Source organism: Cheilinus undulatus, linkage group 13 (assembly GCF_018320785.1).
Source record: "Cheilinus undulatus linkage group 13, ASM1832078v1, whole genome shotgun sequence".
NCBI lineage: Eukaryota > Metazoa > Chordata > Actinopteri > Labriformes > Labridae > Cheilinus > Cheilinus undulatus.
The window spans coordinates 15,440,268-15,453,610 of record NC_054877.1 but is presented as its reverse complement, the minus strand read 5'-3'; the positions used below and the strand labels follow the sequence as shown (position 1 = coordinate 15,453,610).

General features: G+C 42.2%; 2 protein-coding genes across 5 annotated transcripts in view; both read right to left on the bottom strand.

Moving 5' to 3' along the window:
- Positions 1-11,801, bottom strand: part of zzz3 (zinc finger, ZZ-type containing 3) — a 30,463-nt gene extending 18,662 nt beyond the window's left edge. The window contains exons 1-2 of one of the 4 annotated variants that reach the window (XR_005992751.1): positions 10,690-11,035; positions 3,298-5,749 (exon numbers count right to left, since the gene is read on the bottom strand). Coding sequence is in view for 3 of the 4 variants with exons in the window: in XM_041802967.1 (XP_041658901.1) it covers positions 3,298-5,684 (2,387 nt within the window). In the remaining variant the exon portion in view is untranslated. Of the gene's footprint in view, positions 1-3,297; positions 5,750-10,689; positions 11,036-11,098; positions 11,645-11,702 lie in introns of those variants that run through there. The other 3 variants (XM_041802967.1, XM_041802968.1, XM_041802966.1) reach the window with 3 other exon arrangements.
- Positions 11,802-12,032: 231 nt separating this feature from the next.
- Positions 12,033-13,343, bottom strand: part of usp33 (ubiquitin specific peptidase 33) — a 38,256-nt gene continuing 36,945 nt past the window's right edge. The window contains exon 24 of the mRNA XM_041804205.1: positions 12,033-13,232. Coding sequence (XP_041660139.1) covers positions 13,075-13,232 — 158 coding nt within the window. The 3' untranslated portion in view covers positions 12,033-13,074. The remainder of the gene's footprint in view (positions 13,233-13,343) is intronic.

Here is a 13,343-nt window from a genome sequence, read left to right as displayed (position 1 = left end):
CTCATATCCTTTGATTAGCTACAACTCTGCACTATGTGAAGATCTGTTGACCTTGTACAGCATCAGTGAGGGCTGTGCTCCAGTGTAGAATAAATCTGTCTTGCAGCAGTGGCAAGAAACATAGTTCTGCACTGCTCTATATTTCCTGTTCAGAGAGGGAATCGGATTCACATGAAGAAAATCAGCAAGAAAAAGCAGCATGCATGCAAACAGATGATCTGTGTATTAATCTGTTGCAGGGAAACGAGGTGGACTTGGCTCTGATTTGTACCACTCTGAACTCCCGCCAGATATCGAGGGACAGGGTTTCATTGCCACCTACTGGGCCCAAGGTCCACTGACAAATCCTGGTGCCAAATTTAACACTTGCCAAAACAATACAACATTAATGCCTGATAAACAAGGAAAGAGAGTTTGTTTGTTGAAAGTCCTGCAAAGTGTACATGCGGGTAGCTTTCTCAAATAGGCAAAGCTGTGCTGCAAAAAACATTTTCTATACTCATATTATTAATCACATCACTGTCAATTCTCCATATTCAGCAACTCTGAAATGCCTAGTCATGCTTGCTTAAAAATGACTCCACGCTGTATTGATTTGAGCCTTCAAAAAATTCCCCTTACTCAGCACAACTTAAGACTTGGCATGTAAGGGAAACTCTATCGAATTACACTAAAGCCACTCTCTAAATCTGAAACATCAACCAATACTGGTGTCAAAGACAAAGACGTCCCAGCTCATAATAATCCACAAATCTCTCTTCCCCTGCTCATATGAAGATGCACCATGATTTGGCTGACCTGCCACTGTGCAGTTAGCAGTGCCTGACTGAGCACAGCACGGCACCTGTCCACCAATATAAACATCTCATCTTGCATGACAAATGACAAAGACAGAAAGAACAAGGCCACACAAAAATTACTTTCCTTAAAAACAACCCATCCTGCTGAAAAAAGAAAACAAAGGCAATCAGCAGGATAAATTCAACATCCAATCTCCAGTGGCTCCAAAGTCTGAGAATTGGCAGCCGATTCACACAATCACAGGACCAGACTGAAGGTGGAAATGAAAGCAGCAATGTATAAAACCTGAACAATAAGACAGGCACTATATTTAAGCGAACATATGCTGTCCCATCATTAGTGCAGAGAGACTACAAATAACTGATAATATAAAAACATCACAACAATGTGTTAGTGTTCTACCAAATTTGATCCCCCTCTTTTAATGACATATTCGATTTTACAACAGTCTTTAACAGTTATCTAACTCAACAGTCAGATGATGGTTTAGAGATGAAAATGGCCCTTCTGCGATCGCTGCTCTCAAGCATCTGTAATCTTGTACACACCCATCTCTGACCAGCATGTGTTTTGTCCTATTGTCCTGTGTCCAATTGTCTATGATGTGTGTTTTTTATGTACTTGACAGTGTCTGTGAGAACGAATATCCCCTTGGGGATAATAAAGGTCTATCTATCTATCTATCTATCTTGAACATATGAAACTTTTGAGGAAAGGTCAAAACTAGGGCTAGACTGAGAATCAGCCTGGCCGATTATTGATGCCAATATTTGGCATTTGGCCAATTATCTGCAGTGGCATTTTATCTTACCGATAATCGATAAAATTAATTACTAAAAAAGTTGTGCTACAGCAGCAGAGGACCACGCCAGGTGCCACTCCTGTCAGCTAAGAACAGGAAACTGAGGCTGAAATTCACACAGGCTCACCAAAATTGGACAACAGAAGATTGGAAAAACTCTGCCTGGTCTGATGAGTCTCAATTTCAGCTGCAACATTTAGATAGTAGGGTCAGAATTAGGTGTAAACAACATTAGAGCATGGATCCATCCTACCCTGTATCAACGGTTCAGGCTGGTGGTATAATGTTATGGGGGATGTTTTCTTGGCACAGTTTTGCCTCTTAGTATCAGTTGAACATCATTTGAATCCCACAGCCTACCTGAGTATTGTTGCTGACCATGTCTATCCCTTTATGAGCACAGTGTGCCCATCCTCTGATAGCTACGTCCAGCAGTATAATGCACTGTGTCACAAAGCTCAGATTATCTCAAACTGGTTTCTTGAAATTTATGCTAGGTTAATTGTAATCCAATGACCTCCACAGTCACCAGATCTTAATCTAATAGAGCACCTTTTGCATTTGGTGGAATGAAGATTTGTATCATGGATGTGCAGCCAACAAATCTGCAGCAACTACATGATGCCATCATATCAATATGGACCAAAATCTCAGGAATGTTTCCAACACCTTGATGAAACTATGCCACAAAGAATTAAAGCAGTTCTGAAGGCAAAGGGGGTCCAACCCAGTACTAGCAAGGTGTACCTAATAAAGTGGCCAGTGAGTGTATATCAGATGTAAATATCAGCAGAAATGTTGCACCTGTCAGTACCTGAAATTGACTTTTTAAGCTACTATACCAACATCATGTCAATAATATTGTGCATCCCCAGTAAAATGACCTTAGTATCAGTTTATTTGATTAGGATCCCCATTAGCTGCTTGCTCCTCAACCATCAGGTAAAAGTTTAAAACAGGTTTTCCTTGCTAGATGATGTTACACTGATCTGCTCCTTTTCTGATGTCATTTTGGAGGAGATTCCTTTGATATGGTAAAAACATGGGATCATTTATCGTTGTATGGATTCAAAGCATCATTTGTATGCAATAATTAATCAGCCCAAATTAAAAGGTGTTAACATACGTAACACTTAACACACACAAGCACTAAAAGCAAGTAACATGGTATCTGACTACCCAGTGTAGATGTTACAGCAAAATGTAAACAGGGTCTAAGTGCATTGTGTTTTCATAGCACCTGCTGTGTTTGCATGTAATGCCTCTCATTTTTTCCGCAACACCGCATTGCAATGTGAAATTACACATTGGGACACCAATATTACAGCATGCTGACACAATGTGTGGATACAAAGGCATAATGATGGCAGAACTTTGTTGTGCTGCTGTTGTGGAACAGTAATCTAAAGAGGCCTAGTGAGGTGTAAAAGTTAACCACACCATTAAAACTCTTTTAAAAATAGGTTCAGTAAGAAAAGGTGTTTAACAATAGAGCCAACCTGTAGCCTCTGTGACATATGTGAGGTTTTAAAACTATAAACAGAAAACCAATTTTTTAGCCCAATCTTCATTAACACAAACCATCTCTGATTGATTCGAATCCAAAGACCAGGAGTAACTTGATCACTACACCAACATGTGTGAGAGGTGCATCAACTAAACAAGAGTGGAATCCACTGGGAGCTCCTACATACTCTTTGTTGTGTTTAAGTGCCAGGTGGTCTGACTCAAAATAATACACGTCTGGCTCCTCCTCTTCCTCTTCTTCCTCCTCTGCAGCTTGGCTCTTTGTCAGCTCCTTGCTCTCCAAAAGTCCACCATCCTCACCACCTGCACTGTCCCCAGGATCCACAGAGGTTGGCTCCTCACTGGAGGGGTCAACACAGTCTGAATGAGCAGGTTCCTCTACCATAGGGCATTCCTCCTCCAGCCCAACTACCACCTCCCCCTCTTCCCTCAAGGGACCATTGTCTCTGGGAGGAGAGCTGGGCTTAGAGGAGGTCTTGCCACCACTGGCAGCCCTCCTAGGTGAAGTCCGTAGGGTGTATCTGTGTTCATAGAGCTCTGTGAAAGAGGGAGGCGTGCTGGATATTGAGGGGTTGCACACTGGCTCTGTGGGGGAGGGGGTTGTTGCTAGTGGGGGCGTTGTTTCTCCTGAGTTGTTGTTGTTGATTGGACTATTGTTCATGTTGGTGGTGATGGAGGAGGTGGAGGCAGCAGTTTCCTGCACCGGTGTTAGTGGCTGGCCGTTGGCATTGTTTTCCGTCTCCATCACCTGTTCCTCATGAGCCAGACATAACGAGTCACCCACAACATCAACCTCCACCTCCTCCACCTCCTGCTCCTTGGCCACTATCAACTCAGGGACAGGTTCCTCTAAAACAGCCTCTAAGGTAGGCGTAGGAGAGGCAGGCGAGTCCCCTGAGCCAGAGACCTCCATCTGCACAGGGACAGAGTTTCTACAAGGCACAGTGGGGTCAGGGGATGAGGGAGCCCCTGTCTGACTGCCATTGAGCAGTGACGGGCAGTTGCTGGCAGAGGAAGGATTTGCACTTAGCTCTTCAGTGAGTGTGCAAGGTTCCTCTGCTTTATTGTCTTTGAGTCCATTCGAGGCCTTGTGATTGTTCGGGGGCTGAGCTGCCCCATCACACTCCACAAGGCCATCCTCTGCCTGCCTCGTCAGCTCTTCTTCCTCTTTACTGAGGACAGGTGAGGCAAGAGAATTGTTTTCAGAGTTTTGGTGGGGAAATTCTTCACAACTGCTGTCCTTGCTGGGCTCTAAAACAGAGACCGGACTTTCAGATTTTAGGAGAACAGGGTCCTCCTCATGTCCCTGAGAATCTCCAGAGCGAGAGCACCGCTTGGCCCTTTTGATTTGAGGACAGGCATCATGTGCCCCTTTCCCTCTATCACAGTTCTCAGGACTAATGTCTTTGTCTAAACAGGCTATGCCACGCTTCCTTAAGCTGGTCCATTGCTCTGCCTCAGCAGAAGAGTCATTCAAGTCAGTTAACTTCCCCTGCAGCGAGGCCTGCTGCGTGTCTGGCTTTGTGTCCTCTTTGTTGTCCTGCTTTGACTCCTGTTTGACTTTGTGTTTGGTATCCTGTTTTGACTCCTGCTTGCTGTCCAGTTGTGTGCACTGCTTTGACTCCTCCGTTGACTCCTGCCTAACCCCTTGTGTGGTGTCCGGCTTATACTCCTGCTTTGACTGCTGCTGCCTGGTGTCCTGCTTTGACTCCTGCTCCTTTGCGTCCTGCTTTGACTCCTGCTGCTTAGTGTCCTGCTTAGACTCCGGCTGTGTGGCGTCCTGCTTAGGCTCCGGCTGCCTGGCGTCCTGCTTAGACTCCGGCTGCTTGGTGTCCTGCTTTGACTCCAGCTGCCTGGCGTCCTGCTTTGACTCCGGCTGCTTGGCGTCCTGCTTTGACTCCGGCTGCGTGGCGTCCTGCTTTGACTCCGGCTGCTTGGTGTCCTGCTTAGACTCCGGCTGCTTAGCGTCCTGCTTTGACTCCTGCTGCTTGGCGTCCTGCTTTGACTCCGGCTGCTTGGCGTCCTGCTTTGACTCCTGCTGCTTGCCGTCCTGCTTTGATTCCGGCTGCCTGGTGTCCTGCTTTGACTCCTGCGGCTTGGTGTCCTGCTTAGACTCCGGCTGCTTGGCGTCCTGCTTTGACTCCTGCTGCTTGGCGTCCTGTTTAGACTGCTGCTGCTTGGTGTCTTGCTTAGACTCCGGCTGCTTGGCGCCCTGCTTAGACTCCTGCTGCTTGGCGTCCTGTTTAGACGGCTGCTGCTTGGTGTCCTGCTTTGACTCCTGCTTGGCGTCCTGTTTCGACTCCTGCTTGCTTTCCTGTTTGGATTCCTGCTGTTTGGCGTCGTTTTTTGAATCTTGCTTGGAGTCCTGCCTTGACTCTTGCTGCTTGGTGTCCTGCTTCTTCTTAGGCGAGCGGGCCCTTGGTAGTGGAGACACTGAGGTCTCCTCTGGCTGGGCAATGCTGCGGTTCCTGAGGGTTCGGCCACAAAAGTTCTCATCCAATCCATTGAGCCCCACTGACGACCTTGTGACACGCGAGGATCGGGACGCGGCCATACTATGGCGTGTGCCTACAGTCTCCTCATCCTGGTGCTCACTCCTCTGCAGCAGAATGTGGACACCTGCAAACACACACAGGCAGAAGCACTTCATTAAGTCCAAATAATCACTGAAAACTGCAAACCTTTACAGCTCAATGATTACACCATATCACTACCTTTGGCACTGCCTCTGCTGTAGCTGTAAATTTGATTGGCTTTACTGCCCAGCAAAGCTAAAAATTAATGCATGAATAGCACCCTGGGGTGTTTGAAACAAAGCGTTCACCTAAAGGCCTCTGTTAACTACTGCTCGGATCATTTCTCAGCTCACACCAAAGGTATTGATTTCCCCTGTCATTGTAACTAAGCAACACCTTCTGTCCACAGGCAAAACTAGATGTCTTATCACAGGTCTACAAAGGTGGAAAATCTTTTGTAGGCAAAATACAATACCGGAAAATTAAGGTCAAATCTCCGATTCCCCTGTAACGAGTAATCACACAGCTTCTTCCTTTATATGCTTCACAAATGTCACAGCTTTAGCTCATTGGTATTTGCTTGGTAACTCAACCCATAAAGGTGACTACAAGGATTTTAAGTAAAGAAAAGCTCCCCTCAGGTGTCAGGCATTTGACTTATAAATGGTTAACTACATTCAGTAAAACCAGAATTAAATTAAGTTAAATATATTTAAATAAGCCCTCATACAGAATGTTTTCATGTTTCAGTGAAAGTATATCTATTTCTCCCCTGTGGAGATGACTGCATATTGTGTCAAACAAAGAATAAACATCACTGATTTCTGACACAGATGCTACAACTGAAATTCATACACCCAATTCTGAAGATAGCACAGCAACATAGGCTTGTCTTGGAACACTGTAGGCTGTTTATCTCTTTATAACAGGTGTGCCAGAGCACCAACAGGCTGCAACTTATTAGGACGTACAAAAAATGAAATTCTCCGACAACAAGAATCCTACACAGGGCTTAGAGGCTTAGAGTGAGGGCAACCATAGAGGCTTAGGACATGACAATTCACTTCCTGACACAATTTAAGGTACAACAAAAGCCTTCCCAGAATTGCTGTGTGCGTTGCCTTTATCCCATAGAAGAAGTACATTACTGCACATCTGAACAGAAATCGTGTTTTACAATGTGTACTGGAAAATAAACAGAATCTAAACACCACCAGGCACTGAGAGTCAGCTTAGTATATTTTACTCATTAATACATATTCCATTTCACAGCTGCAGTAACATCCTATATAATTTAGGCAGACAAAGCATAATAATTTTACTCACCTTTACCTGACTCACATATGGCTTTCTCACTTTGAGGTTCTTATTTGAACAAACATAACTTGATGGACAGTGTGGAGTACATCAGAATGTTCACTTTACAGCTGCTTTGAGAACCCATTGATGGGTTGAAGTAAATGTGCTTTTTCCAGACTTAAACAAATAATCTAGAGAGGGAGGTCTGTGCCAGTGAATGCAAAGTCTTAATCAAGGTTCAGTAAAAGCAATACAAGTTTTCTCTGTTCTTGTAGGCACGTATGTTGTGGGAAAATATAAGATTACATGCAGTGATGAAGAGAGATTTCTGTCCTGGTAAGAATGCACACATTCATTCCCTAATTCTCTGGAAAAATTCCCAACCATACCACACACACAAGTTGCCACTGAAGTCTCCTCTAGCTCACAGCTCCACATAAAAAAACATAACAGAGCACAATAAAAATGAGATGGATAAAGGTTATACTAAAGTGACATTCAAGGGGAAGCAATCTCACATGATGTCCTTTTGAAGAAGATGAGACATAGTCAAAGTCTCTCCTTGTAAGGGGGAGAAATTATTGCATCAATTAGCACTGTGGTCATGCTCATTTACATTAATTGCAAGTACATCAATCTGTTGGCCGACCTATGTCAAAACTGATTTAAAAGCTCCTTGTTGCCTTGCTTGGGACAATCCCTCCCTTGTCCTGCACTGTGATAATAAGAAAACAACAAAGCCAGAGGCTATCCTTGCTACAAACACACTGTGATCATTTTTCTTGAAGGGTAGGCATACTACCTACCTGGAAAGGCCACCACCACATGCACACATTACTCACACAAATTTTAAGACTCCAACTGAGAACACTAATGTGATTTGTCCAAGCAGAAAATAAGAGACAGAAAGAAAGGTGACAGAAGGGAGGTTATTCAGACTGAGCATTCACCCATTACCCTTGAATCAACAAAACTAATTAAGCCTGCTCATCTGACATGCCCTCAAAAAGGTAGAAAAGTAATCACCACTTCAGAATGATTAAGGCAACTTTTTTCAGCTGAATTACAAAATTAAAAGCTTTGCTCACACTTCAATATCCTAGTAATTGACAGATTTTTGGCAAACCTCAAAAGGCCTCAGTAATCAATAACCAACATTTAGTGCTTCCTTATGATACCTTTTGAAAATAAACAAATTAATACATATTATAAAATTAAAAATATTGCACCTATGAAGTGACAAAGACTTATTGGGATTACACTTGAGTTCAGGCTACCTTGTTAGCCTAAAATCAATAAATCTTGTGTGAAAAACACACCCACTCCTCTTGGCAACTGAAATGTAATAAACTGTAGTTCAAATGGTCAGAGATCGGAAGGGTGTGGGACTTCTTTCTTTGTACAGCCCATGCTGTTTCCAGGTACAACAACCAACCACTTTCTATCTGAAAGCCAATCATCAGCAAGCTTCTTAAACAATGGCAATCACAAGTGACAGCAAATGTTTAAGGAATTTGGAAATCACATAAAGCAACAATAGTCTTAATAAAGTACACAGGGGATCAACATACAGATTTACACTCTGTGCTACTTGTTCCTTATACTTTAAAAACTTCCTTGTGTTGTATAAAGCCTGGAAAAATATATCTACCATAAGATCTGGCATATAAGTGGCGCTTTTAATTCCTTTTCATTTTATGGAGGCATGATGTTGGATTTTTTTTTTTTTTTATATCCAATGTGCCAGTATTTCTAAACTCATTTTAGCCGATACCAACACCTATATACACACCTCGTTTAATGTAAAAAATTCCAAGTCTCTTGTGCAAAGAAAGGCTGAGCCAAGTAGAGCAGAGAGAGGAGCAGGGATGTACAAAGTGTGGTCGATATTTTACATCTAGGGCTTCATTCAAAAGTTCAGGGCTGAAGTGAAGATGGCCTAGCAGTTAGGTCATGCCCAATGTACACAGGCCACCCAGGTTCAAGTCCACTCTGCAGCTCATTTCCTGCATGTCTATTCCTCACTTTAATCCCTGTTTCTGACTCTACCCACTGTCGTTTCTGAATAAAGACATAACCATAACAAGCCCCAAATATATATCTAAAAAAAGGCAATGCAATATACCTGATGGTAAAGTTGTACCTTTTGCCAATATTTATGGCCGATATGATTTATACTGTTGATATGTGCATGCAATATATATATATATATATATATATATATATATATATATATATATATATATATATCAGCTCATACTTGCTGATAGGGATATTTAACTTTTTAAGCAAATACCAAAACCAGTATCAGGCCGATAATATAGTGCATCCCTACTTTTTACTTACTGGAAATCATCACACAGGAAGACAGTTTAAACCTTTTCCCCTGGGAGACCCCCCAATAAACAGATGATACCAGTGTGACTTATTTTACAGTACTAAGCAGACTAGCAGCTTCCCCTCAGGGTCCAAATCCATGCAGTTTAGATTAAAAGACTTTCAACCTTTTTTGGTGAGGATCCGTACAACTACTGTTCTCTTTTGTGTCATCCCTTACTTGACCGGTCACCTTGTAGGATTTTGATCCTCTCTGTTAGAGAATCAGCAGGGACTAGCCACAGCCTTTCAAAATCCACCAATAATAAACCATAATGCTAATGTATGGATGGAAGAAAGTTCTACTTTATGACCCTTATTATCCCTCATTACATTTTGCATGTTTCCAAGTTATCACAGCCGCAGTATGGTTAGAAATTAAAAATCTTATTTGTATCACTACTCTTTGGTCAAACTGGTAATAGATCATGTCAACAGTGGTGCCATAAAATATAATGGGAGGTCAGAGAGAAGCATTGCATTGCTTTATGGGGTCAAATGCCAAAGAGGGTGGAAGTACTGCTTTAGACCACAAATCACTACTTGATATATGTCGCTGCTCTATGGTTGGTGGGTGGGTACTGCTTTATGACAATGGGCAGTACTTGGTTCACTTTTAACAGAAAAATTACACACTTCAATTTCAACTACAGATTGTGTTTCAAATGTTGCTATGCACATATGTATAGATAAAATAGAAGCAAAAATAATGTTAGTCTATCTTTGCCAGTAATACCTCAGCAGCTTGAGTCCCAGTAAATATCACATGCACTACTTTCTCACGCTGCGGTGGAGTTCATTACAGTCACATAAATATACTGTCATATACAGACACTGATTCTGGCAAGCTTCTGAATAATAACAAGTTAACCTAACAGGACGAAGTTTAATCATCAGTTTTGGAAGTTTGTAGTGCAGGATATGTCAGCACAGATAACATAGACAGCACCCATGTGTGACTGTTTTCACAATCAAACCACTTCCTGTTCTTTACTAAAGCGCGTGTTTAGATGGATGTTAGGTTAACACGTGCTGGTTACATTAAGGTTATAATGACATGCCAAAACCTACTCATAGGCTAATAACCGTAATGTGAAATGCACGTGTTTCAGTCAGATTGGGAGGCTGATAGTTATAAGTAAACGCCGTACAAGTTAAGTGTGAAGGCTATTCTAAGCAAGCCAGCTAAGCTAAGCTAACGTCTCTAACAGATTTTAAAATGAAAAATTTGTTTTAAGACGAACTCACAAGCTTCGTTCCGTTAAACCTTCATGCTGGGCTGTTTATCTCGTTATCTGACCTGTAGTTCAATACTTCCACAGGGCCTACTGGCAAAAAAATCCACGGAGTATGTTTTGGTATACATACCGTCAAGAATCGCTCAAATCCCAACATCCCAGCTTATCGTACGCCGTGAGCACATTGTAGGCAAAGTTAGGAGCTAGAGGATGCTGTTACTCAGACACCACAAACCGTTGCAACTGCACGTGCCGCCGGCTAAGTTAACACTAGTTTGCAGCAGGTGAACTCAAAAGTTTAGGATTAAAACTCCGAGCACACATTCAGACATAACAGTCCTGGTGGTTCATGGACCTGACGAGCAAGCTAAACATTAGCATGGACCAACTTCCAAGCGATCGTTACTTGACCTAGCTTGCCGTTAAGCGGGCTAACCTCACCAAACTAACTTACCGTTAGCTTTCATGGCAGTGTCTAAAACATTAACGCTTAACACACCAAACTGCAGACTGTTGCGCCTGTGAAATTCAAACATTACCTCTAAGGTTATCTTTGACACCCGTTGAACAAGTGGGCTTCAATCGAACCCAGGCAGTTTAATCTGTTTCTTTGGAGCGACTAGTTAGCCAAGTTGGCTAATGTTGCCTTCGCTAGTTCTTCTTGGCTAGTTTTCCTGTTAACTGCATCGTGCAGAAAAGAACCGTGGCGATTTCAGCCGGAGTCCCCCTTGTAACGTTAGCTTGCTACACGTTAGCTAAACTGACACAACAACTGCTACTGAAACAAGTCCACTTCTACCTTATATGCTGATTACAGGATTTGCTTCTAACATTGTTTTTCGGCAAAGATTGTAATTCAACTCTTACGTGTACACACAAGTAGCATGTTAGCAACTAAACATTGCAACGGCAGATGGTAACCAGTTAGCAGCTATGGCTAGCCGCAGCAGCCTAGTATTAGCTAGCCAAGCTAGCTGATTGTTCCGCGCATAACTTTGCCGAGGTATTTGAGTACTTCCAGTTGTGCCGGTCAGAGTCATTATGGTGGACTTATAAATTCAGGCTTTGTCATTTGCTGAACTACAAGCTTCGAAATGCAGGTACACTTCTAAACAGCGTTAGTAGCTGAAGAATTACACATACCTCACTTCCGTAAATTTGCTGCACGTTCGGCCGCAGCCATGTTTCCAATCCAGTCAACTAGTCGGGGTGTGTGAGCCGACACAACCGCGCTCGTCAAAATGCAACACTATACAGTACATTTTTGCCCCTGCCAAGATTGCAGTCAGTTAAATACTGCCGAGATAACCTCTTTGGATCTTTGGCTGTTCATAGGCGCCTTTTAGAATAAAAAATACACCGCATTATTGACTTTTCTTAGAGAATTCACCCCTCCAATAACCACTTACAGACCAAGCACAATCCAGCAAATTGAGGCAAAATCACTGTGACAACAATGTTCAACATGTTTCCATCAAGTTTAATAGTGTCAGCCAGCAAAAGTCAGGATGGATCTTACTCAAGTGACATCCGTTTGCAAGAACTTACAGTACAGCATTCAGTTTTCCCCTTTCAGCCAACATATTAAGCAACACCATGCCCATACACAAAAATAATGCCTTTGATTAATTAGATTGCTGATACTGCTGAAACATACTGCCAAATGCTTTCTGTAGCTGTACAATTTAGTGAAGATAGATTCAGATTGTTTTTTCGTGCACAATTAATGAGCAGCTTTGCATTTACATGCAGTTACATGTGATGTTAAACTGGGATTGAGTGTTAAAGCATGCATCTTAACATAATCTGCCTGCCATATTTTCTACAAAAATCTATTAACATAAAATAGCAATCCCTTCTGTGATAAATATCCAAGTGCTGCGTCTTGACCAACATACTATCAGTACTGGTACATTCAAATACAAACCAGACATTTGCGTGAGCATGCCAATTTGTACTTCTATAGAGAACAGTGCAAAACACAAAATTCATTCCTGAGACTAGTCAGCATTAGTCCCTTCATAACCTCAGAATTTCAGTCATTTTAAGTGTCACATTTTCTCTCCCTACCATTCATTGGACAATATTCTCTAACAACAGGAAAAAATATGTGATATATCTACAGTGAGATGTATTTTAAATCTTCTAATATCAGCAACACATGACACATGGACATACAGTATGTGCTCATTTTGGTCAAGAAAGAAACAAAGTATGGCATTCAGTGGAATTTTTAGCTGCACATAATTTAAATGCTTGGTTCCCAAAACAACCTGACACATGGATACTACAGTGCTAATAGAAATTTAATAGCTCTTTATACAGGTTTGTACAACATGACAACCTTTTTTCAGACATGTTCATTCCCTCTGTCAGATGTCAAAGGCTGCCGTGTAGCTGTAAAGATGAGGTCCTTTACTTGAATGCTTTTCAAATAAAAAGTCAAGTGCAAAATAAAAGGCTTTTCATTTTGTTAAATGTTTTCCATTGGATTTTTTTTCTGCAGAGTGCTTCATTAAACAGAGCGCGTCTCCACCTCAATCTTCTCTTCTGACTGTGATGATTCTACTTCCTGGTGGCTGACGTTTGGCCTGACTGTCAGAAGTGGACCGCCACTATAAATTGAGTGGAGGAAGTTCCATGTCTCTTCAGAGATCTGTCCAGAATCAGCTCCTGCAAACAGTGAAAATATACACTCTTATATAACAATAAAAACGGCCTAGTTTCAGATACTACTATCTATATATACTCTGCTTTCTAGTTTCTTCTTTGGCAGCATTATCA